General features: G+C 36.7%; 1 protein-coding gene across 1 annotated transcript in view; it reads right to left on the bottom strand.

Moving 5' to 3' along the window:
* LOC149811307 (calcium-dependent mitochondrial ATP-magnesium/phosphate carrier protein 2-like) overlaps window positions 1-25,167 on the bottom strand; it is a 38,137-nt gene that overhangs the window by 12,359 nt on the left and 611 nt on the right. The window contains exon 2 of the mRNA XM_089993350.1: window positions 24,497-25,090. Within this exon, the coding sequence (XP_089849476.1) occupies window positions 24,497-24,986 (490 nt within the window). The 5' untranslated portion in view covers window positions 24,987-25,090. The remainder of the gene's footprint in view (window positions 1-24,496; window positions 25,091-25,167) is intronic.

Here is a 25,167-nt window from a genome sequence, read left to right as displayed (position 1 = left end):
CACTCTAGGTTGAGGGTTTTTGGGTGTAAATGTTTTATTTTTTTAGATAAAAATGATAAATTCTCCCCTCGTGCAATTCTTTGTGCCTTTTTAGGATATGCAAGTTATAAAAAAGGCTATAGATGTTTTGACATCAAATCTGAAAAATTATATATATCAAGAAATGTGTCCTTTTCTAGAAACAAAAAGTTTTTTTAGTGAAAAACTGATGCAGAGCAGGCCAGGGCTGAACCTATACAGCGTGAACCGAACATGGCCATGGAACCCAACACCAATGGGATGGACGATCGGACCCAGGTGATGGATCCGATCGTGAGTCCGGTACCACGATGCAAGGACGTGCCCCTGCGTACTTATTCCAGGCGAGCGAAGGTCTGAAGCACGTTGCACGTCGACAGCATTCCAACGCATGAGTGATCAGCAACATCGATTTAACCTTGGGTCCAGGGACTGGACCCGAGTTCCAGATCCATTATGCAGTCTATAAATACCCTGCCTTAGGGTTACGTAGGGGGGGGGATTGAAGATTTGTTTATTTCTTTTATTGTTTCTCTCTTTCTGTTAGTATTTGTTTTCACTGCAGCCGTTATTTCCATTCCCAACATTTTCTTTATTCTTCATTGTAATTCGTTACCTTCAATAAACAAGTTAAGGTGCATCGGAACTCCGATCTCCACTGCATCAAAAACCTACAAAAATAGATGAGTACTTTTTTTTGTTGGACTTAGTCCCACAGATTGATGAAGGTGATATTGATGAAAGTCACGACGATCAAAATGATCTGATAAGTACGTAACCAGTTAGTAATGATCAAAGTTGTATTCAATATTCCAGGCGGGAAAATTTAGAGAAACCATGTGCTTTAGAAAAATATACTAAAGAACATGAACAAATATCAACTAGAAAGTCATCTAGAGTGTCAAAAGTTTTGGATAAATTTGTGTCATATGAGTCGTTTACACCAAAATATCAAGCCTACATTGCCTTGATTCACTCCTACAAAGAGCCCTCCAACTATGCTGAAGCAAAAGGTCAGCTTGAATGGGCTAAAGCTATGGCAACAGAACTAAAAGCCTTAGAAAAAACAAATACCTGGACCATTCAAGATATTCTACCAGGCAAAAAGCCAATAGGATACGATGGGTATACAAAATTAAAACCAAGAGTGATGGCACTCTTGAGCGGTTTAAAGCAATTAGTTGCCAAAGATTGTTCCGAAGAATATGAAATAGATTATGAAGAGACTTTTGCCCCAGTTGCTAGAATGACTACAGTAAGGATCCTAATAGCCCTTGCCTCTGTAAAGAAATGGCATATATATCAAATGGATGTCAAAAATGCATTTCTAAATGGAAGTTTGGCCGAAGAAGTATACATGGATTCACCCCCTGACATCATCATTTCTAAAGGAAAAATTTTTCGTCTAAATAAGGCTTTGTATGGACTTAAGCAAAATCCAAAGGCTTGGTACGATAAGTTTAGTCAAGTTATGCTTGATTTTGGCTTTCAATATTGTCTTACTAACACAATTTTGTTTGTTAAGAATTCTGATGCAGGTATTATCATCCTTCTCCTCTATATAAATGACATGAACATCACTAGAAGTGATAAACAGAGAGTTGACAATATTAAAAAGTTTCTCAAAAACACTTTGAAATGAGTGATTTGGGTTTTCTAAAATTCTTTCTTGGAATAAAAGTTGTTTATTCTCCTAGAGGCTATTTACTAACTCAATCTAAATTTGTTCTAAATATTGTTGACAGATATGGTATTTCAGATGAACGACATGTTGACACTCCCGAAGTTGTAAATGTCAAAATAATGATTGATGATGGAGAACCACTTGAAAATCCAATACCTTACAGACAAATTATCGGGGCAATGTCTTATCTTTCCATTACAAGACCTGACATTGCGCATGCCGTTCACACAGCAAGCCAATTTCAGCATGCTCCTACCACTATCCATATGAGAGTTGTTTTACACATTATTAGATATATCAAAACCTCTATTTTTCGATGACTTTTTCTATCTGTTTCTTCCTCTCTAGATTTAACTGCTTATACTGATGCAGATTGAGGAGGTGATCCCAATGATCGACACTCAACTACTAGTTTTTGTGTGTTTTTAGGAGAATCATTGGTCTCTTGGAGGTACAAGAAGCAACAAAAAGTCTCTCTTTCGTCAACTGAAGCTGAGTACAGAGCAATAGATACAACCACCATGAAAGTAGTTTGGCTATGACGAGTGCTTCATGACATAGGTGTTCGGAGTACAGAAGCATCATGGTTGTTCTGCGACAACAAAAGCTCTATTTACATTGTCAGTAACCAGACATTCCATGAACGGACCAAGCTTATCGAGATGGATTGCCACTAAGTACGAGAGAAATTTCTACAGTGCACCATTGATCTACCATATGTCTCCTCGAAATATCAACTAGTAGATTTATTTACCAAACCTCTTGATGCTCCTCGGTTTCACTCTCTTGGACAAACTTTTGGTTGTTCAATCGTAAGTTTGAGGAGGAGTGTTAAATAATGTAACATAATATGTAATCATATAGTTTTTAGTATACTTTTATAGTTTAGTTAGGATTAGGTTAGTTTCTTAGTGTAGTTAGGTTCTTCTTTAGTTTTTAGTTCATTTTTTGGACCTTTGTAGACTTTATGCTTTTTTGACTAAAGTCAAAAAGCATCAAGAAGAGAGTCGTCGGACTCCCAACGGCTCTATTTAGAGACGTTGGGAGCCCAACAACTCCCTCATTCCTCCTATTCCATGCATTATAAATATGGGGTGTTGCCCCCTTGTATTTTAAGCTTTTGTAAGGGTGTGTTTCCCATTCAATAAATATATTTTTTTCTTCACTCTTGTGTATACCCTTTTTCGGGTATTGTTGTATGAACTCATGTGGTTCTTATGTATGATCCATTTCGGTATTTTGGTTGAAGCTATTTGAAGCTTCATTTGGTGAAGATTCAAGAACTCATCTTCTTACCTATGTCACATGGGTGTGTCCAAAATTTTTAAAATTGCACCGCACCCGCACCCATGTGACATAGGTAAGAAGATGAGTTCTTGAATCTTCACCAAATGAAGCTTCAAATAGCTTCAACCAAAATACCGAGTCCAAAACGAGGACGGACTTGGCCTCGATTCGTTGACCGAGTCTGGGCCGTGTCCTAAGCCGCACCCGTGGTGTCGACTCGGGTGCGGCGCCTCCCTAGCCGAGTCCGTGTGACATAGCTTCTTACAGTGATAAACCAGCATAAACTAAAAGATGAGTTCTCTTGTAAGTTCCTGTTTGAAATCACAGTTATCAATCTTCCATTTGTTTTTGAAATCCTAGATCAGTTATGCATGGGGTTTTGCGTCATACAGCAGATTTTTTGACCTAGAAGCAATAAAAATAAATTTATTTAATTTCAAAAAACAAGACAGTAACGAGAGGTCACCACTGAACACACACAAAGAGTTTTTAAGAAAGAGCTGAATTCTCTATTCCAGAATGAATCCATGATAGCTCACAGCCAAGACATTTGTCTTAGCACACACTAATATGTCCTTTTGAACAGATTGGCGTATTGCTGCATGGTCCCCCAACCATTGAGCTTGGTCGCTAATCTCAAACCATACACAAAGTCACAAACCTCAAACAAAGAATAACAAAAATATCTAAATTTCTCCTACACAATACAAGACACACAACAAAGACAAATAGGATGAGAAGATCCAAAACTCAGAGATGAAAAACCATATATAATTACAGGTAAAAGACTTTATATATCAAACATTCAAACTATACACCATTGAGATGCTAAAAAATATTCCTTTTTAAAAGCTGTAGGACCTTTCAAATTAATCTATGACTACCAAGCAGAAGATTTTGTCAAGTGTATAATCTATATTAGGGAAATGAAAACCTCCCCAATGGAAAACCCTCCCAAACCACTCCAATGGACGTTTTATTGGATTTTTGTTTTCTTCAAAATTCCAACCGTACAGATGTGATCTATATGCTTATTTTTATAGGAATCAGTTCTTGGAGCAATTGATTCCGATGCATGTATAGGTTTTTATAAGTTTCAAAATCAACAACATACAATTTTCAAAAATTTTTGAGGCTCCAAATACCATTTTTCTATCCAAAATTCATGATCCAAGTGTCAATTTATGGTAAATCAATCATGCTGAACACATCTGTACGGTCAGAATTTTGAAAAAAACAAAAAAATTCCGTTGGGGAGGTTTGGGAGGGATTCCATTGGGGAGGTTTTCATTCCCCATCTATATTAATAGCACATTAGCTACTTTATAAGACATCTATCCTTAACACGTATTTCAGAGCATTTCGATGCATATCATCATATAAAATTAACTATCTCAAAAAGCAGAAAACATTTGTGAACTTGCCTTACTCAACTCTGAACACAAAGCTGACCTCATTTACATCCAAACTCGAAGTAATTTGTTTCAAAACTATGTAGAAGCATTAGTTTTGTTCCTCTGTCAATAGACACTTTGATAATTGGTATTCAGTAATCCAAAAAATTTGAAATGCCACAATTTGTTGTCACATTAGCATTTCCCAAAGCATCCTAATTTGTGATAGATTATGAAACCACCATAGCATAATGTTGCAAAATCCCCTGTTTTTCAGGATCCTAAGCTCATAAAAAAATCAGAAATATTCTTTCAAAATATTTGATTTCGCTTTAGTAGTTCATTTGTTGGCAAAATTCTTGAAGTACTGGATTTCTAAGCAAGATTTTAGTGAATATTGTTAGAAATACAGGGTGCTTTGAAATCCACAAAATTCTGATTATTTCTCATCATACCTTTTTATAGGTGATTTTACCTTCCAATCACTTCATCAATAGAGGATTCATGAAGTGGGAATTTTATCTATTAGTTCTTTTAAATTGCCTATTATAAATGACATGACTCCATCAAAGCCCACTAATATGCTTTCAGCCTTTTCAAGGCTGTTCCCAATTTTCATTAGAATCATCAAACCAATGTAGCCCCCTGATACGAATGAAAAGTCACAAACACATCCGGTTGAGTCAAAACCTCCATTAAGTGGGCCAATTTCCCATTAACAACTAGCATCTATCAGTATATTGCATCGCCTCTTCCTTAAGTTTCGAGCCAACCATCTATTCACAATTACCTATATGCTGTCATATCAAAAGGCTTTAAAAATGATGGCAGTCAACCTCCACATAATGGAACGAGATGTCTTCAGAACTTTTTTCTTAGAAAACAATAAAAATGGTGAATATTTGCATAAAAAGAGTTAATTTAGAAGGTGCTCCTTTGTGACATTATGATAAGGCCATTAGATATTTCTCCAGAAAATCTTAAACAAGGTTGTGATGCATTTCATTTGTTTCTGAAAATCACCAAAAATACAAGTTGATCAGAGAAGAAACTCAATCACCACTCTCTAAAAACACTTCTATTAGGGGGCGTTTGATTGCAGGGGGAACTTCTCTGCTAGTTCCCCCCACTTTTGAGGTGGGTGCCATGGGCCAATCAGACACAGAAGTTCTCGATTTTTGGGAGAATCTCCTCGGAAAAGGGGGGGGGGGGGGAGTTGCGGAACCCTCCCTACGACTTTTTCCCCCCTCAGAATTTTACCCCTGATTTTTAAGGCTCTTGACCTTGGATACCCCCTTACCTCATGCAGCCAGACGACTCCACACAGCCTACCTCTCGACTTCCACTCTGCCAGATGACTCCACACCACTGAGCTCAAGTCTCCAGCGACCATTTGATGATGTTGGAAAAAATTATCAAGTGTTTGATTTGCAAAAATGGAAAAAGTTAATATTCGTTTTTGCATTTCAGTGAGGATGAATCAAAAGGAAAACCAAAAAGCGCACATTTTCAAGGCCATGAATCAAAACTCCTAACCAGATCTGTAGGTTAGGGGTTTCTTCTTCCTTTCTTCCTATGCGTTTCTTCAAACACTACCATAGAGAGAAATGAGAAAATCTTCAAAAAGTTTTTATCATGGAAGTTTTAATCTCTATGGAAGAAATTCCCCCCCGCAATCAAACACACCCTTAGGATGGATAAGATAGTGGCCTCAGTCTGTTCATGAAAGTTTTCAGTTGAGCAAGGCGCTTTGTAATGGTTTAAGAATTGCTGACTTTCTTGTGATGAAGTATCAATAACAAAAACACAAGAAACAGATCTTCAAACAAAGTGTTAGTCAAGGACAACTACCTCATGTTAAGATATACATATATGCATATGTATATATACATATACGTATGCATATACATATACATATACTTATATGTATATGTACTCAACTGTAAACTGAAATACCCATCAAGGGTATTTCGGTCCTTTTACTGTAATAGGCGTCAGCCCATTAGGGGTTGACAACCTGTTTTTCCCTTTTATTTTTTGTATTTTCACTTTTTAGTTTTTTTTTTAGTTTTATTGGGAGCAACTCCAAAGTAGCTGTTGGAGCTGAATGACCGTTGGGAGCAGCCCAACAGTCACTTTGGACTGCTCCCTTTATAGCCCTTGTATAATAAATAGGCCATATGACCCCTTGTATTTCTTAACTTATTTTCTTGAGTGTTTATAGGCAATAACAATTCATTAGATCCTGTGTGGGTGATGTGTTGATTCAATCAAGTATTCTACTTGATTGAAGGTGTGTTTTTGCATGTGTATTGGATTCAATAGCTTTGGTGTTCCAAAGGATGCCTGTTAGAAGAAAGATCGTGATCAAGAGGAGGATCGTGGACTTGGCAAAATTCAACAAAATTCCGATTGTTACATCAGGAAGTGAACCATCTCCAAAAAATCTTGTATTGCATTCTCTTTCTCTTATTCTTTTTTTTTCTCTTATTGTAAATGGAGAATGAGAAATAAGTGATAGTCTCCATTCCCGTACGCCTAAACGACATGAACTATGTGATGTGGGCATCCATAGTAAAACATAAAATATGGGAAAAAGGGCTTTGGGAGTTGGTTGACGGCACCGAAAAAGAACCTAAACTCATCCTTACAAAAAATTGAGAATGAAAAAGAAGTTGCGCTTCAAGGAGAGGAAATGGCTAAAGTTGTTTCCGAATATGAGAAAAGATGGAAGGAATAGAGGATGGGTCATTTCAAAATTATTGGATGGCTCATCAATAGTGTGGACATTCACAAGTGTTTTAGTTTGGCGACATGTATAGTCTTAAGGATATTACGCATATATGTAACGTCCAAAACAAAGTAAGGACCATGACTCAAGGGGAGATAAGCATAAGGGAGTACTACAATACGCTGGCTCTTTTGGGATGAATTGACTCTTTTTGAGTCAAAGTGGCATTGCCCACAAGATGTTGAGCTTCGCGAAAATCAAATTAAAGCGGGGCATTTCTATCAATTCATAAATGAGCTTAGGCCCGAATTTGAAGGAACTAAATCCGCTCTCCTTCATAGAGGAGGGGTCATTTCCATAGTCGAAACACTTGAAGAATTAGATATGAAAGAAAATAGATTGAAAAGATCATCCACTTCTAAGGATGAAAAATCCGTGTTTGCTATGTCAAAGCCCAAAAATCATACCAAGAGTTATAAATCACCTCATTTTTTAAGAAATGAGAATGATAAAAACCCCAAAAACTATGAAAAGAGGGAGGATCATGATTTAAAAAAAACTAAAAAAATTATTTGCTACCATTGCTATAAACCGGGACACATCAAACATTTTTATCCCAAAAAAAAGGAGGATTATAAAGAAGACAAAAGAGTGGCTTCGGTTGAAATGAGTGAAGTGGAAGACCCCAAATGCATCGGTTCGCTCTCTTTAGCTCAACTAATGGAGGTGTTGCAACCTATGCTTAAAGCTCATGCTTCCTCTTATTCAGGAGTGGCCATATCTACAAGTAACAACCACGGTAAGACTTCTTGCATCCTAGACTCTGATGCTTCATTTCATATGACCCCTAATGAGTCCATATTGATCGAATGCAAAGTTAATTCAAATGATTCTTGTGTTTCAACTGCCGATGGCACTTCTTTAAAAATCAAAAGTTTAGGTATTTATCAAAAAACACCTATCTTTTAACATACCAAATATTAGAATAGTGCTAAAATTAAATTTAAATCTCTTATCGGTTTATCAAATTGTGGACTATGGTTGCAAAATAGTTTTTTTATCTAATGATTGTCTAATACAGGATCTCCAGTCCAAGAAGCCGATTGGACAAGGCCATAGAAGAGGAGACCTCTATGTCGTAGACAATCTTGAATTAACAAAATAACTTTTTTGTAATTTTGTGAAAAAAAGATATAGAAATTTGGCACAAAAGACTAAGACATCCTACTCTGACCAAATTACAATTGTTTCCATTTCTTTCAAATTGTAAAGAAAAAAAATTGTATGTGAAGATTGCATTATTGGCAAAATAAAGTCTTTACCTTTTGGAATAAGACACCTTATAACTAAGAATTCATTTGAATTAGTGCATTCAAATGTATGGAGACTCGCACCAATCGTATCCAAAGGAGGTAGTTCCTATTATGTTGTGTTTGTAGACGATTATAGTAGACACTCTTGGATATTCTTTTTAAAACACAAATCAAAAGTATTTAATTGTTTTAAAAAATTTCATAGTTGTATAAAGAATCAATTTAAAACCAATATTCAAATCTTTAGAACTGATTCCGAGGGAGAATTTGTGTCAAAAGAATTTGAAAATTATATTGGCTTAAATGGGATTATACATAAAAAATCATGTTCGTACACCCATCAACAAAATGAACTTGCCGAAATGAAGCATAGACACATTATTGAGACCACTAGAACACTTCTAGTATCTAGAAATATTTCAAAAGATTTTTGGGTCAAAGCCGTACTTACGGGAGTCTATTTGATAAATAGAATGCCTTCAAAAAATATTGAAAATGTTTCTTCTATTGAAAAAGTTATAAATGTTAAATTAAGACTTGAAGATGGTGTTCTACTTGATGATCCTACTCCTTATCGACAATTAATTGGATCTCTTACTTATTTGTTCATCATCCGACCGCATATTGCTCATGTTCATTCAGTAAGCTAGTTTCAGCATGCTCCTACGATAGTTCATATGGTAGTTGTCATGAGAATTGTACAATATATCAAGAACAATATCTCAAAAAGGTTTTTCCTATCCTCTTCTTCATCTTTAGATTTAACTGCTTATACTGAAGATTAAGGAGGTAACCCCAATGATCAAATCTCAACTACTAGTTTTTGTATTTTCTTAGGGGATTTGCTTATTTCTTGAAAGTACAAAAAGCAACAAAAAGTATTTTTGTCATCAACAGAAGCTGAATATCGTGTCATGGTGACTACAACCATGGCGATTGTATGGCTTAGAAGTCTTCTTTGTGATATGGGGGTCATCATATCAACTCCTTCAAAGATGTGTTGTGACAACAAAAATGCAATGTACATTGCAAGCAATCATACCTTCCATGAGTGCACCAAGCATATTGAAATGGACTGTCATTATGTTCAAGATGAATACCTAAGAGGAATGATTAGGTTGCCTTATGTCACATCATAATATCAGTTGGTTGAGTTCTTCACCAAAGCGCTTCCAACTCCTCACTTTTTGTTTCTCCTTAACAAACTTTCGGTTTTCTCCTCATAAAGTTTGAGGAGGGGTGTTTATATATATATATATATATATATATATATATATATATATATATATATATATATATATACTATTCTATGTATGTATGTACATTTCACTATGTATTTTTTAAACTTTTTATTTTTTATTTTTATTTTTTGTAATTCTTTCTTGTAAGGGATCATAGGGGCCCCCACTCAAATAGACGTTGGGGTTCCCAACGGTCATATTTATGATGGTTGGGGCTCCCCAACGTCTATTGTGGGAGCCCCTATGTCACATGGGTGCGGGTGCGGGGATTCGGCACTTCCAAAAAAACCGGGAGCAGGGGTGCGGCAGGGGCAAAAATGTATATATATATATATATATATATATATATATATATATATATATATATATATATAGAAGGGGGTCAGGGGTTCCCCCGACGCGGGTCAGGGTCCAGTTTTTTTTGTTGGTGTGTTTGTTTGAAGACTTGTTACCCACGTTCTGCTTGTTGTGTACTTTGGCTCAACGGGACAAAATTGATGAACCGAAAGGATTGGCAATCTGATCGACCCAGCCTGCTGCGTTCTGTTGACTGTCATAATTCAATCATGTCTGAAACTCCCTGGTCTTCACGAAAAAAAATATAAGTGAAAGGTTTGACGTGGTTTCTTGGAGAGAGAGTCTTCATGAGGCCTACGGTGCCACTGCCTAGGGTTCTTCAAATTTCATTTTATATACAGTTGCACACAGATGACAGCTAAAAGAAATTTATTGGATTTGACATGTGGAAAAGAGAGGTCTACACAAGGCTACGGCTAGAGCACCCATCTCGTTAGGAGAAAAGTGAATACTAATAGCAACCAAGGCTCTACCACCACCATTATCATTTATTATGGAGAGAGAAAATCCTTGACGAAAAAGGATCTGGATGGTTGAAGCATAAAGACTTCAAAAGGCTCTTGAATTTTGGTTTTAATTTTTGAGGAAGATGGATCATCATTTCCAAGTTAACAGTATGTTTTCCAACGCTGTGAATTAACTGTTTGGAGGCAGAAATAGCATGGGATGCCAACAAAGCTCGTTAGATGTTGTGGACACAAGTGCCCCTTTATAAAACAAGAGCAACTGCAGCAAGCAGCTGTCAGCAAATTTTTTTTTTTTTAAATTCCGTAGCCCTTTTCGTAGGGCAAAAAAATTTTTTAAAAAATCCAAACAAAAATGGACTGAAATGACCCTGGGTGCGGTCAACACACCCAGGATTGGGTTGACCGCACCCGCGTTGAGTCGCGTCGACGCGGGTGCGGCACCCTGCTAGCCGAATCCCTATGACATAGGGGAGCCCCAATGCCCCCCTCTTTTGATGTGTTCCCTTCTTTTATATAAAGGGGTATCTCCCCCCCTCAAACATGTATGAGTTCTCTCACATTTCTCTCTTGAATAATATTCTTTTTGCCTTTCGGCATTCACCCCATAGTGGGTTTGTGTAATTTGCACATTAAGTGCTTGTGTTATTTGGTTCATTATTGAACCTTTTGTATTTTTGCATATCTCGTTACAATTCTCGTGTCTTTGAAGTCCCATGAGATCACACCAAGACTTTGGAGCCATTGGACACATTGACTCTAATAGGAATCACATACAAATTCACTTTGCATTTGTAGCCTTGTATGTCAAGAGATATATCTTGGCAAAGTCCTTCACAATGAATGTTTCCCCATTGCCCACCAATACTTCAAATTTAACTTGTGGTGAGATTTTAATTCCTACTCATGGGGTTGTGGATGGGAATATGAAATTATGAGTTGAACCGGTGTCAATAAGGATATCCACTGGATGATTGTGGAATGAGCATAGTGCATAAATTGGGTATACTGGTCAAAGCATAATAAGAGATTCCCAGCATGTAGTCCAGATATCTCCCATATTCATTCTCCTTTACCTCTTCTTTTTCTTTTTTTTCCCTCTACTTCTTCTTATACTAGGTACATATACATTTTTTTACATTTGTGACCTTGCCGCCACACTTCATCACAATGATGGCAAATGCCTTTCTTTTGTCTATCATTTGCTCACTAGACAATTTTCTTACATTCATGTTTACATATTTGACTTTATCTTGCTGGAATTTTTGAGCTGGTTTGGAGTTGACAAAGTCCTCGTCCATAGGTGCTTTGTCCAAAATTGATGGCTGCCACATCTTTGTAGTAGGCATAGTCCAATTTCATCTTACCAGCAAGCAATGGGATAGGATTGGAGGCTTGAACTTCAAATTGAACATCCGGTTTCAACCCAACAATGAAAATCCCTATTAAGGAGGTTTGTGGCCAGCCCACCACAAGATTACTCAACCTCTCAAATTCTACTTGATACTCTACTACACTCCCCGTTTGTCGTATCTTTGAGAGTGTCACATCATGGTTTACATATGTAGATGGCCCAAAACGTATCTCCAAGGCCTTAGCAAAGCCTTCCCATGTTGGAACCCCAAGGTTATTCTCACGACATCATCCTCCAAATGAATGGTGGCAAGGTCAAACTGCTCGGCATCGAGTGTATGTGCTAGGAGAAAGTACTGCCCCACCTTGAACAACCAACTAGTAGGATCTTTGTCAGGAAACTTAGGGAACTCCAGCCATGTTTGCTGGATGGTGACACCCTCCACGGCACTTCAAGGGCGTCTCCATGGCTGGAATTAGGACTTTGGCTCGATGAGGCTTCATCATGTACACGAAACTGCATAAGCCCCTTGTTTTAGAGCATGGGCATCAATGAAGCAAACTTCTCGTCCAAAGCAGGAGTAAACTTCTCATTCAAGGCCTCAATTTGTGCATCTAATCCCAACACTTTACCTTCCATATTGACCACTTAGCTTGCTGTTCTTCTTGAGCTTTTGCAGCTTGATTTCGTGTAATCATCTTGTTAACTTGCTAAATTTGGTGCTGCACAATCACAATTTTCTGCAGATTTTTTTGTTGTTGTTTCATCCATGAATTCTTCCAAACAATTAGAAACAACTAGCAAGCATATTAATTGGATCTTCAAGATTAGTGTGTCAACCAATCACACCAAAAATTATGGTTGTCTGAGCAATATTTTCCTCCAAGATTGGCTATTTTCCACAATCTGCCAGAATCCCACGGAAAGTTTGCCACAGTGGCTGAAAATGCATTCTGAAAATTTTAACAGTTCTCCAAAACTATAATTCAGGTGGCCACAAGAATTGGACGTCACTTAGTAGACACCTTGATTTTTCTTTCTTCCAAATTTCCCCAATTTCTACCAAGTAGTTTGCTCAGAAAGTGATCTGCAAGTTGGGCCAATATCTGCTACTATGCTGTGATAGGAATTACAGAAAATTCTGTAGCAGAAATTTCTTTGACATACACACCAATTTCTCCCCCTTCCGGTCGCTGATTCTAACACAATTTGATTTTCAGATGAAATTTGTTAGAAATACTAAGAAAGAAGAGGGAGAGAGGCTAGGTTAGAGGAGAGAACAAAAATTGTTTTATTCAACCAATGTCGTGTGTGTGAGGAGCTACTTACACAAAGGGTCAAGCCCCTTTAGAGTACATAAAAAAGAAAGGACTAAAAAGACTAGTATACCCCCTTCTTTATAGGGTATGTACATAATAGCCTCATAAAGTTACTTTACACATATTTATACTCCATTATATTGTATAGACATGTGAAAATGTCTTCAAAGAGACAATGTGCACAAAGGCATTAAATCTTCAATATGTCGTATGTGCACAAAGGCACAAAAGGAGAACTTGAAACAAGTGCGCACAAAGGCACAACACATAAATGAGAACACAAATGCTCAAAGGCATAAAAATAAGAAGAATATTTATTGAAGTGAATAGGAGCTTTTGCTAAAAAGCTTAAGGAATACAAAGGGGGTTCACCCCTATATATAATACACAAGGAGCAAAGGAGGGACTCCAAAATAGTCGTTGGAGCCCCTCCAAAGTGAAAAAGAAAGAAATAAAAAAATTAAATTACATACATATTCAAAAAAATGAATATGCGTAAAAGAGAGTGAAAAGATAGATTTACCCGATAATACACTTCTTTTATATATATATATAGATATAGATATAGATATATATAGAGAGAGAGACATGTGCATATATATATATATATACAACAACAACAACAACAACTACGCCTTAATCCCAAAACAATTGGGGTCGGCGATATGAACCAACAAAGAAAATCATTCTGGGTCTTCCACATGAATCCTTTTCCTCCAATCATTTTTATCCACTGCCATGTCCTCGGTGAGGTTCAAAGAATTCATATCATTTCCTATCATCTCCATCCAAGTCTTCCTAGGCCTACCCCGACCTCTTTTAACTAATATATTTTCCCATTTCTCCATCCTTCTAACTGGAGCATCATTAGGCCTTCGCCGAATATGTCCAAACCACCGTAAACAATTCTCTCTCATCTTATTTTCAATGGGTGCAACGCCTACCTTCTTACATATCTCCTCGTTCCGAATCTTATCTTTTATTGTATTTCACACATCCATCTAAGCATACGCTGTTAAAATATGTGTACTATTAAATTATGTATCGACATTTGTAATTTCGTATATATTTATATTCATAGTATATATGTATATGTATCTATATATATGAATATAAATATATATACTTTATTCACCCAAAAGGGTATTTTTGTAAATTCATGTTTTGCGCATATTCCACTTTGGAATATTGCTTGTAATTTTTTACTTTTTCTTTTTTCTTTTCTTCTTTTTCTTTTTCCTTTTTCCTTTTTCCCTTTTTCCTTTTTGTCTTTTGTGCCACATAGGGAGGCTCCCCAAAGAGTCGTTGGGGAGCCTCCAACGGTCACATATGTGACCGTTGGGGGCTCCCAACGACTCTCTTGGGAGCCCCATTTTGTGGCTCCTTTTTGTGCTTATAAATAGGGGCTTTCCCCTTTGTATTCTTTACTTCAAGAAGGAGCTTTTGCTCCATTGTAATGGGTGTTACACCCTTTTCTCTTCAATAATATTAACTTATGCCTTATAGGCATTTTGCCCCTTTTGTGGGTTATGTGTTAGCATATTATGTGCTTGTGTTGTTCCCTTTAGTGGGTATATTCGCACTTCAAGTGCATGTGTATTGGTCCATTATTGAACCTAATGTATTCAAAGTCATTTCCTTACATGGTATCAGAGCCAGGTTACGATGGGGTTGTCTCTTGGTGCAACGGACGTGGTGCTCAAGAAATGGTGAAGTATTCATTGTTTTTCTCTTTTTTTTGAAAGTTTTCGGTATGTATCTCTTTTCTTAACATATTATGCATTATGAAACTATTTTTCTTGCACATTTAGTGTTTTTGATAGTTGAATCATTTTCTTTCACATTTCGCGTGTTCGTATATTTTAAAATATCTCCTTTTAAATTTGGTAAACTTGTTTATTGTCCAAATATATAATTCTTGGTTATATATTTATCGATTCCTCATCACATATAATAGTAATTTATGTTTTGCAAAATTGTTTTTCAATTATGTGAGATTTATGATTTTTCCATAAGAATTTCGTGATTAACCTATAAGTTAACTTTTTATATATAAGTTAACTTTTTATATATGATTTCTTGCTAAATTAATGATCTTTGCTTAAAAACTCTTTTGTATGGTTTTTAGTGCATTTTTTTGTGAAAAAAATATATTTTGATATAATTCTTATATGAGAATTTCTCACATCTAAATCTTTGTAGTTTACTTTTTTTATGAACTCTAAGTAGTTCTTGTTAATGATAAATATTTATGAACTCCTAAAAGTCTCTCAATGGTTTTGGTTTATTTAAAGAATTTTGAAAAATTGTTTGTGATAAATATGTTGTATGAACCATTGTGTTCATTAGGAAAGATCTTTTAAAAATCTTCTCACACTATATAGAATGCATAGTGTATCTATTGCATCCTTTGGTATAAAAGATTTCATTGATTTTTTATTTTTCTTCTAATGATGCAACTTTATAAACATGTTTGTTTGTATTTTTCACATAAGGTTTCAAAACCTCTTGATTGTATCTCTAAGGATGCCTACATTGGCCATAATATGGTCTTCTTTGTCTTAAATTGCATTTATCAAGCATATAATTACATAATTAAAGCTTGAGACTCAAGCATTTGTTCCTTTTTATGAAATACATCATTATTGCATGTTTGCCACTTTTACGCTTTTTGCGTATTTTGTTCAAGTATTGTGAGAGTGTCTTCGTGCACTTCTTTTATAAAGTATTTATGCTTGTATGCGTATTGTCTCTTCGTAGACATTTTTACATTGTGGAGCTTTTGTGCACATTTCTTTTGGTGAAAGTGTAATGAATTTAGATATTGATTCTTTTGTCGAATCATTATAAAACATTGTAAGTGCTTATGGCACTTTGTACGTTTCCGCATATCTCATCACAATCAAAGAATATTAAAATTTGTTGTATGGGATTTAATCCCAATTCTATAAATTTTCAAGTATTTTTTTAATATCTTTTCCTTGGATATTGTGTTAAAGCTCTCTTTGCGAACCATTATGGTTCTTGTGATGTCTTTGTTAAAAGCTTGATTATCTTCTCTTGATTATCCCAAGATGATTTCTTTATGTCATTATGTTTGTTGAAAAGGTATTTTTGCCTTTTATGACACTTATTTTATCCATCACAAGTTGTTATATGATGCATCAATCCTTTTATGGCCTTATTGTTATATTAGAGATGGTTGTTGAGGTGAGTTATGGGCACCTTATGTCATTTTAGATTGTCCACTTGCCATATTAAAGATGGTTGTTGAGGTGAGTTATGGGCACCTTGGGGACTCTAAAATGATTTGTTATATGATCTCTAACTATGAGTGTGTCACTCGTTTTTCCTCTTTTGGCCATTGATCTAGTGGATGCTCTCATTTATATGTAAATGTGATGGATATATGAAACCTTAAATGTTTTAAGGTATATTAAAATCAAGGTTTTCGGGATTATTGAATCTTATGAGTGCATTTGCACATTTGTGATTTCGTGTTTTGTGCTTTTGTGCACAATTGTTCCAAGTGTTCTTGGTGTGTGTATATTCACACAATTATTCCAAAATGTTATTGTTATGGGTATTCTTTTTAAAAGGAATATTGTTTTATTGATTCAAGGTTTTATTTATATGTTCGTCATTACAAGTTTTATTATCTCAAAAGTCTTCTCCTTTTATGCCCCTTATCTAAGTGTCATCATATGTAGACAAGACATATTATTACACCTTTGTGTGTTGGTAGCCCTTTGTTGGCTTTTGTTCTCTTGGTCTAATAGCTGAACACACTTGTCTTGAGTGTTATTATATGTAGACAAGGCACGTTGATTCACACCATGGTGTGTGATTTTAGTCCATGTTGGCATTTGTGTCATTGTTCTAGTCGCTGAAATGTATGCCCATGGTTGGCTTCTTTCACTCATTTCAAGTGTCATTTTATGTAGACAAGAGATGTATTGTGTTTTAGCCCATGGTTGGCTTGATACTCTCATTCTAGTAGCTGAACATACTTGTTTTTTAGTGTCCTTTTACGTAGACAAGAGATGCTTTTGGTCCATGTTGGCGTGTATTCTCTTGTTCTTGTCGTTGATGCACTCATTTCAAGTATTATTACATGTAGACAAGAGGTGTTTATACACACTTTTGTGTGTGTCTTTTTGCCTTTAATGGCATTATAATTATGTTCTTGTTCTAGTAGCTTATACACTTGATTTGTAGGTTTTGGAGGATTAATGAGGTAGTTGCTTGTAGTGGATGAACTACTATTGAAAATTGTAAAATTTCATTCTTAACTTGTGTTTTTAGATACAAATGAATCATCTCTATGATATGTTTTTTTCAAATTGATATTTTGGCATTTAATCTATATATTAAGTGCTTATGGTTTTTCGGCCACTTTTGTATTTGATATGCAAAATGAGTCTTCTGTCTCAAATGATATTCATTCTTGAATCTTGGGTGAATGTTTTAATATACTTAATCAAATCATGCTTCTTATATATGACATTTTTTTGACATAGATCTTCTCCCTAAAGATGTGAAAAACTCTATTGTTGATCTATGTGTGTTAAATGTACCTTTATAAAGCCCCTCTTATTGAAATTCATATTCGTCATGCCTTTGGACATTTGTATCCGTGTACTTTTGTGCCCACACTTCTTCCTTTCAAGTATTGATAAATTCCTTTGAGTACTTATTGGGTCTTTGTGCAAAACGATTTGTGGAAGTTGGTGCACTTCATATACATTGTTTTTCTTGAAGCCTTTTGGATTTTTCTTTTAAATGTCTCTTAATAGACATATTTCATCTTAGTAAAACATGATTTACCGTCATCCTTAAGGAATGCTACCTCTTATCTAATGATTTGAAAAGTTGTTACTATCTTGTTTAAAATCACTCTTGCTTGTCAATATATTATTGTTGCAATTCTTGGGTTAGAATAACTTATTTTTCTTGTATACTTTGAGTCTTCTCTTGATTTGTTTTCTCTACAGGATCGCTAAGATGTGGTACCTTAGATACATCATGGATTCGATCAATGGAGAATTGGACTTGCAGACTTAGCTCAACTGTCATGAAGATAGGAGTTTTTCCCTTAAAGACTTTTGAAGAATTGGACTTCTTTTTAAGACTTTCCTTTGTTTTTCCAAACTTTCGGGTTTTTTCCTTGCAAAGTTTGAGGGGGGATGTTAAAATATGTGTACTATTAAATTATGTATCGACATTTGTAATTTCGTATATATTTATATTCATATATATATATATATATACATAGGGGTGGCAATTTCTGACACGACCCGCCAACCCGCCTCTTAGGCGGGTTCGGGTTGGGCTTAAGCCAACCCGTTTATTAAACAGGTCGGGTTCGGGTTGGGGGTATGCCAACCCGGCTGACCCGTTTAATAAACGGGTTAGGCGGGTGGGTCAACCCGCCAACCCGACCAGCCAACCCGTCTGCCCGACCCGTCAACCCGCCAACCCGTCTGCCCGACCCGTCAACCCGCCAACCCGTCTGCCCGTCAACCTGTCAACCCGACCCGCCAACCTGCCTACCTGACAACCCGATCCGTCAACCCGCCAACCTGACCCGCGAACCTGAAAACCCGTTTACCCGACCCAACCCATTTATTAAATGGGTTGGCGGGTCGTGTCGGGTTACCCGTTTATTAAACGGGTCGGGTTCGTGTTTGCCACAGCCGACCCGTTTAATAAACGGGTCGGGTTCGGGTTGAGGTATGCTGACACGCCAACCCACCAACCCGACCCGATTGCCACCCCTACATATACATATATACTATGTATATGTATATGTATATGTATATATATATATGAATATGAATATATATACTTTATTCACCCAAAAGGGTATTTCTGTAAATTCTTGTTTTGTGCATATTCCACTTTGGAATATTGCTTGTAATTTTTTACTTTTTCTTTTTTTCTTTTCTTCTTTTTCTTTTTCCTTTTTCCCTTTTTCCTTTTTGTCTTTTGTGCCACATAGGGAGGCTCCCCAAAGAGTCGTTGGGGGCTCCCAACGACTCTCTTGGGAGCCCCCTTTTGTGGCTCCTTTTTGTGCTTATAAATAGGGGTTTTCCCCTTTGTATTCTTTACTTCAGGGAGGAGCTTTTGCTCCATTGTAATGGGTGTTACACCCTTTTCTCTTCAATAATATTAACTTATGCCTTATAGGCATTTTGCCCTTTTTGTGGGTTATGTGTTAGCACATTATGTGCTTGTGTTGTTCCCTTTAGTGGGTATATTCGCACTTCATGTGCATGTGTATTGGTTCATTATTGAACCTAATGTATTCAAAGTTCATTTCCTTACATACGCATCTCAGCTACACTCATTTTTTGAATATGATGTCTCTTGGCAGCCCAACATTTGTTAAATATATATATATATATATATTTAACAAGTCTTTCAATACTCCCCTCCAAACTTAGAAGGATGTAAGGGAGTCATTCCAAGTTTGGAAAGGAAAAAAGTGAAATGCAAAGGTGGAAAACTTATTGTAAACATCTGCTATCTGATTCTTTGAGCTGACATGCTCCAAAGCTATAATCTCATCTTCATGGGCCCTTCTTGTATAATGACAATTTACTTCAATGTGCATAGTGCGCACACGAAACTCTGGATTCTTGGCAATATGAATGGCACTCATATTGTCACAATATAACTAAGTTTTCTTCTCACATGAAATTCCTAATTCCTTTAATAGCCATCATATCCAAATAATCTCAGTCATAACTTGCGTCATCGCTCTGTATTTAGCTTTTGCAATGGACAAAGCAACCATTTGCTACTTATTGCGCTGCCACAAGATCAAGGAGTTTCCAAGAAAAACACAAAACCCTGTAGTGAAAAGTCGATCTCTAGTGGAGCCTCTAAAATCAGCATCACAGAAAGCTCTTATCTCTTTACTGGACGAAGACGAGAAAAACATGTCATAGTGGATGGAGTCTCTGACATACCTGATGATCCTGAGCATGACTATCAAGTGAACCAATCTGGGAGCATTCATAAATTGACTCATTACATGAACTGCATGAGTTATATCTAGTCTAGATATAGTCAAATATATAAGGCTCTCAATTAACTGCTTGTATACTACAGGATCCTCTAGTTATTAGTTGTCTTCATCTTCAAGTTTGCCTCCATATGGGAATTTACTTGTTTTGAATCATCTGTCAATCTTGCTTTCACAACCAAATCTGCAACATACTTATGTTTACAGTCCCCTTGGGGAGTAGGCTATCTCAAACCTAAGAAAATACTTCAAATGCCCCAAATCTTTCATCTCAAATATATTGACCAGCTTCTTTTTGATCTCTTCAGTCCTTTTTATGTCATCTCCAGTGAGAATCATATCTACATAAGGAAGCAATATACATTTTCCAAGAGCAAAGGAAGACACAAACAAAGTAGGATCATGATGACTCTTCTCAAAACCAAATAACCTCACTGTTGAACTAAACTTCTCAAACCAAGCTCGAGGTGCTTGTTTAAGACCATATAGAGCTTTGCGGAGCCTGAACACTCTATCTTCTAGATCTAAGTATCATTATGGTAATTCCATATACACTTTCTCTTGTAAATCCCCATTCAAGAATGCATTCTTGACATCGAACTGCCAAAGATTCCACTGTTGCATGGCAACTATTATTAGCAACGTACGAATTGTGGTCATATAAGCCACATGAGCAAAAGTTTTTACAAAATCAATTCCAAAATGTTGATTGTACTCAGCTACCAATCTGGCTTTATACCTCTCTATTGACCCATCTACCTCTGTTTTTACTTTGTACACCCATTTGCTGCTAATAATATTTTTCTTTGGATGAGGTTTTACTAATTCTCATGCCTGCATTATTTCAAGTGAATTCATTTCATCAACCATAACTCTTTGCCACTCCTCCTTTCCTGCTACCACTAGATAGGACTCAGGCTCAACATAGGAATGGATCAAAGCTAAGAAGGCACGATGATGAAGTGCAAAATGCTCATAGGACACAAAACGATACAGAAGTACAGAAGGTCTAAAACTTTTATGTACTTGAAAAGATGCAGAAGAAGATGGTAACTCTAAGTTTTGTTATTGTTGTCACAGATCAGTTGTCGCAGGAATGAGATTAAGATTGACCTCTTCACTCCCCTGCTCTTGCACTTGATCTAAAAATGAAATTTCAATCACACCTTGATATCTCCTTGAGTAGGTCTGACCAAACCTATCTTCTCTAGCCAGAACTTGTTCCCCTTGACTCTCTATCCTCTCTCTCCCACTATCCCTTTCTTCAAAGAGAACTTAAAAGGACAAGTCAGTCACATTTTCTGTCTTTTCTCTATACTGACTAAAGTATAACACATTCTCTTGAAAAACAACATGCCTGGATACCCACACTTTCTTTCTAACCAGATTATAGCACTTGTATCCTTTTTGACCCTCAGTGAAACTAAGAAAGCAACATTTTACAACTTTAGGAGCTAACTTGTCTCAGTATCCGACAGCTAGCAAAACAAAACATACAAAGTCAAACACCTTCAATATATCATAGTTTGAAACTTTTCTATACAATTTCTAAAAAGAGGATATGCCTTTAAGTATTCTAAAAAGCATACAATTTATCTGATAAATGCTCAATTTAACTACATCTGCATAAAACACTTTAGGTACTTCTCCACCAAACAGAAGAGCGCTTTCTATTTTCAAGATATGTATGTTTTTTCTCTCTTGCAAGAATTTTTTAAACACATAGCTAGTGTATTCAACACCAGAGTCAGTACAAAGAGCTTTAATCTTAGCTGCAAATTGATTTTCAACCATAGTACAAAAGGTCTTGAAATTTTCAAAAAGATCACTTCTATTTTTTATAAAATATATCAATGTAAACCTTATACAATCATCTATGAAAGTCACAAAATAGAATGATCCTTCTTTTAATACAACAGGAAAAAGACCGCATACATCTGAATGTACCAAATCAAAAGGACTTTCTGATTCTCTATCACTAAACTTGAATGACAAAGCATGACTCTTAGTCAATCTACAACTCACACAATCTTTAACATGATTCAACATAACCAACTCAGATTTTTCAAAACTTTTCGAGGACACTAAACTTTGCAACCTAAAACTGGAAACATACCCCAGCCTCCGATGCCACAAAACAAACTCATCTAAAATTGAAGCTCCATATCCGGTTCCAACTTCCTTCTGCTCCCTCATATCAATCTAGTCCAGGCAGTACAAATCTCATTTTCTATGGCCAATTTCAATCTTCTTCCTTGACAACTGATCCTGCACAATACAACCAATAGAGGAGAAGATAACATTACAATTAAGTTTGGTAATTTGACCCACATAAATAAGATTCATAGCAAGAGATGAAACATGATAAACTTGAGAAAGATTGAATTTACTAACAAGATAAGAGTCAAAAGTAATTGAACCTACTTTGGAGACAGACATAAAAGAACCCATCTGCAGTGCGAAAAATGTCACTGCAGAGACGACACTCAGCTAAGACAGATTGATGAGGTATCATATGGCATGAAGCTCAAGAGTCTATTAACCAACCAGAGGAAGAACCTGAGATACCTAAGAAAGCAGTACCAGATGAGGAGGCAGGAATGACAGAGAAAGAAGGGTCAACGGCTGACTGGGTAAGAAAATGCAATTGTTAGATCTGATGTTGGATCTCCTACTGAACCTGCTCTAATATCTGAAGTTGTCCACTACCCATCACTTTACCACCAACCGATGAAGAAACACCTGACTGCTCATCCTTGGGCATTACATCTTCACTCTCAACACAAGCTACATATGCACCACCTTTTTTTTTCTTGAGAATGAGACAATAATTCTTCATATGACCAAAGCCCTTGCAATAGTGAAAATAAACAAAACTAAGGTCACTTCTTCCACCAAATCTTATCTCCCCTCGTCCTCCAATCCTACCACCACCTCTTCCACCCCATCTGCCTCGATGGGGCCATGACATTATCCCCAAAGGAGAATGATCCAAGAGACTTTATCTTAGTCTCTTCCGCAATTAACTGACTACATTATATTACATAGACTTTCAATAAAATTCAACACAAAATGTAACTTCACACCAAAATATAAGCGGAAACATGCCATATAGCCTTTCCCATCAGGCCTCCAAAGTCAGACTGTCACTGTTTAGCAGAACAGGACAGTAGCAGTCTAGATTCGTGACAGGTTCGCCAGATCTGACCAGAAATAAGCCATCTGATCCCTACCCTAATTCCGGCAAATAAGGAGGCTATTCTGTAGTACACATGCTGATCTAACTCCATACACAACCTCACCTTTATCTGATGCTCAAAAGGCCTCGGATTCAATCCAACAAATAAGCCAAAAATTCTGCAAACTTGCAGAATGCAGAGTACTATATCCAGTCTCAACCGAATGAGGGAAATCTCGATCTGAGAGCCCGATCGGCTCACCAGGTGTCCTCTCTCAAATTTGCTGTTTTTTCATCGTGAAATTGCTCCGATCTGATGTCAACAACTAGTTTGGATGAAGATCTACATGAATTATAATGATCTGCATTTTTTTTGGAACCTAATTTGAAAAGAACTCCAGATCATCTAAGTAAATTTGCTTCCAAATGTTGAAATTGGCTAGTAGCTCTACCACCAGAATCCAGTGATCTCCACCTTATGCTTTGACGCCCAGAACCGAACGGGCTCTGGTATCAAATGACCCAATTCAAGTAACAAAAGTAGATCCCATACTAAGAACATAAAACTAACCCAAGGGAGCCTATCTGATCCAACAAGGGTTGTATTAGCAGCAATGAGAGGTACCATGGTCAGTTAACCATGACAAATATAGTTATCTAAAATGGCAGCCCCATCATTAAGATGTTGCCCACATGAAAACTGGAGTTATCAAAGAGAGGTTTCCGGGATTTCTCATAAAGGCTGTTGTCAGTGCCGAAAAGCTTTACAAGATTCCTGGTGTCCATGGTTTCTTAAAGGGAATATTCCAGATTCCCAATCAGAAGAGCAGTTAAGCAGCTGTATTATGATCCAGCAAAAATTCCAATCTTTTCATTTTTAGTGAATTAACTCATGCTGCTGCTATTATTCATTTTATGCTAGTAACGACACCAAGTGTAATAACATTAGCAATACTAATATGAATTCATACAACATTCAATCCGTTGGATCACCAACATTCAATTCATTCATGAAGCATTGCAAACAGAAAATCAAGAAGAAAATACCACAAGGAATCAAAATTTCATACTATGAAATATACGGTAAGAAGAGACCACCGATAGGAATTTCGTATGTGCAACATACCTGCCCTAACAAGAGCATCCCATAGCTCTTCTGGCAAAATGCAGCCATTATGTTCAACATCAATGGCTTGAAAAATGCGGTAAAGCTCAAGCTCTTTATCATCCATGTAGCGCTTAAATTCCTGGTAATTGACACACCCATCCCTATCAGCATCACATACCTTGAAAAGATCCCTTGCATACTTGTACTCAGCAGGTATCTGAAGCGCCCTAAGGCCCGATTCTATCTGTGAATAGTCGAGGTATCCGCTATTTGAGGCATCAAAGAAGTTAAAGAGACTCTGAATTCTGAGCTCCCTCTCCTCCTTAGTCTCCCTCAATGCCAAGAGTACGTGTTCCATGGACACCGGACCAGACTTCCGCACCGGATTGCAACATCCTGGCTTCCGTTCACTGCCGGATTTCGTCGCACAAGACAAACGATTCGACATAGATTTCTTCTCCGCTTTTGAGAATCCGACATGCTCAACCGCCTGTCCAGCGCCTGACATTCTCAACAATTACCAAACTAATCTACAGAATCGGCATCCATGAAACAACTAAAGCCACTAAATCTTCAACCGGAAGAAACCGATCATCCGGCACCAGAGCCCGTCTAAAAAGAAAAAGAATACCCTCAGGAAGCAAGAAAACTCCAGGCTAAATCAAAAGCAAACTAGAAATCCACAAATT

This window comes from Nuphar pumila, chromosome 17 (genome assembly GCF_984573655.1).
Source record: "Nuphar pumila chromosome 17, dmNupPumi1.hap1.1, whole genome shotgun sequence".
Classification (NCBI taxonomy): domain Eukaryota; kingdom Viridiplantae; phylum Streptophyta; class Magnoliopsida; order Nymphaeales; family Nymphaeaceae; genus Nuphar; species Nuphar pumila.
The sequence above is the reverse complement of the archived record's forward strand: the minus strand, read 5'-3'. Positions and strand labels throughout refer to the sequence as shown.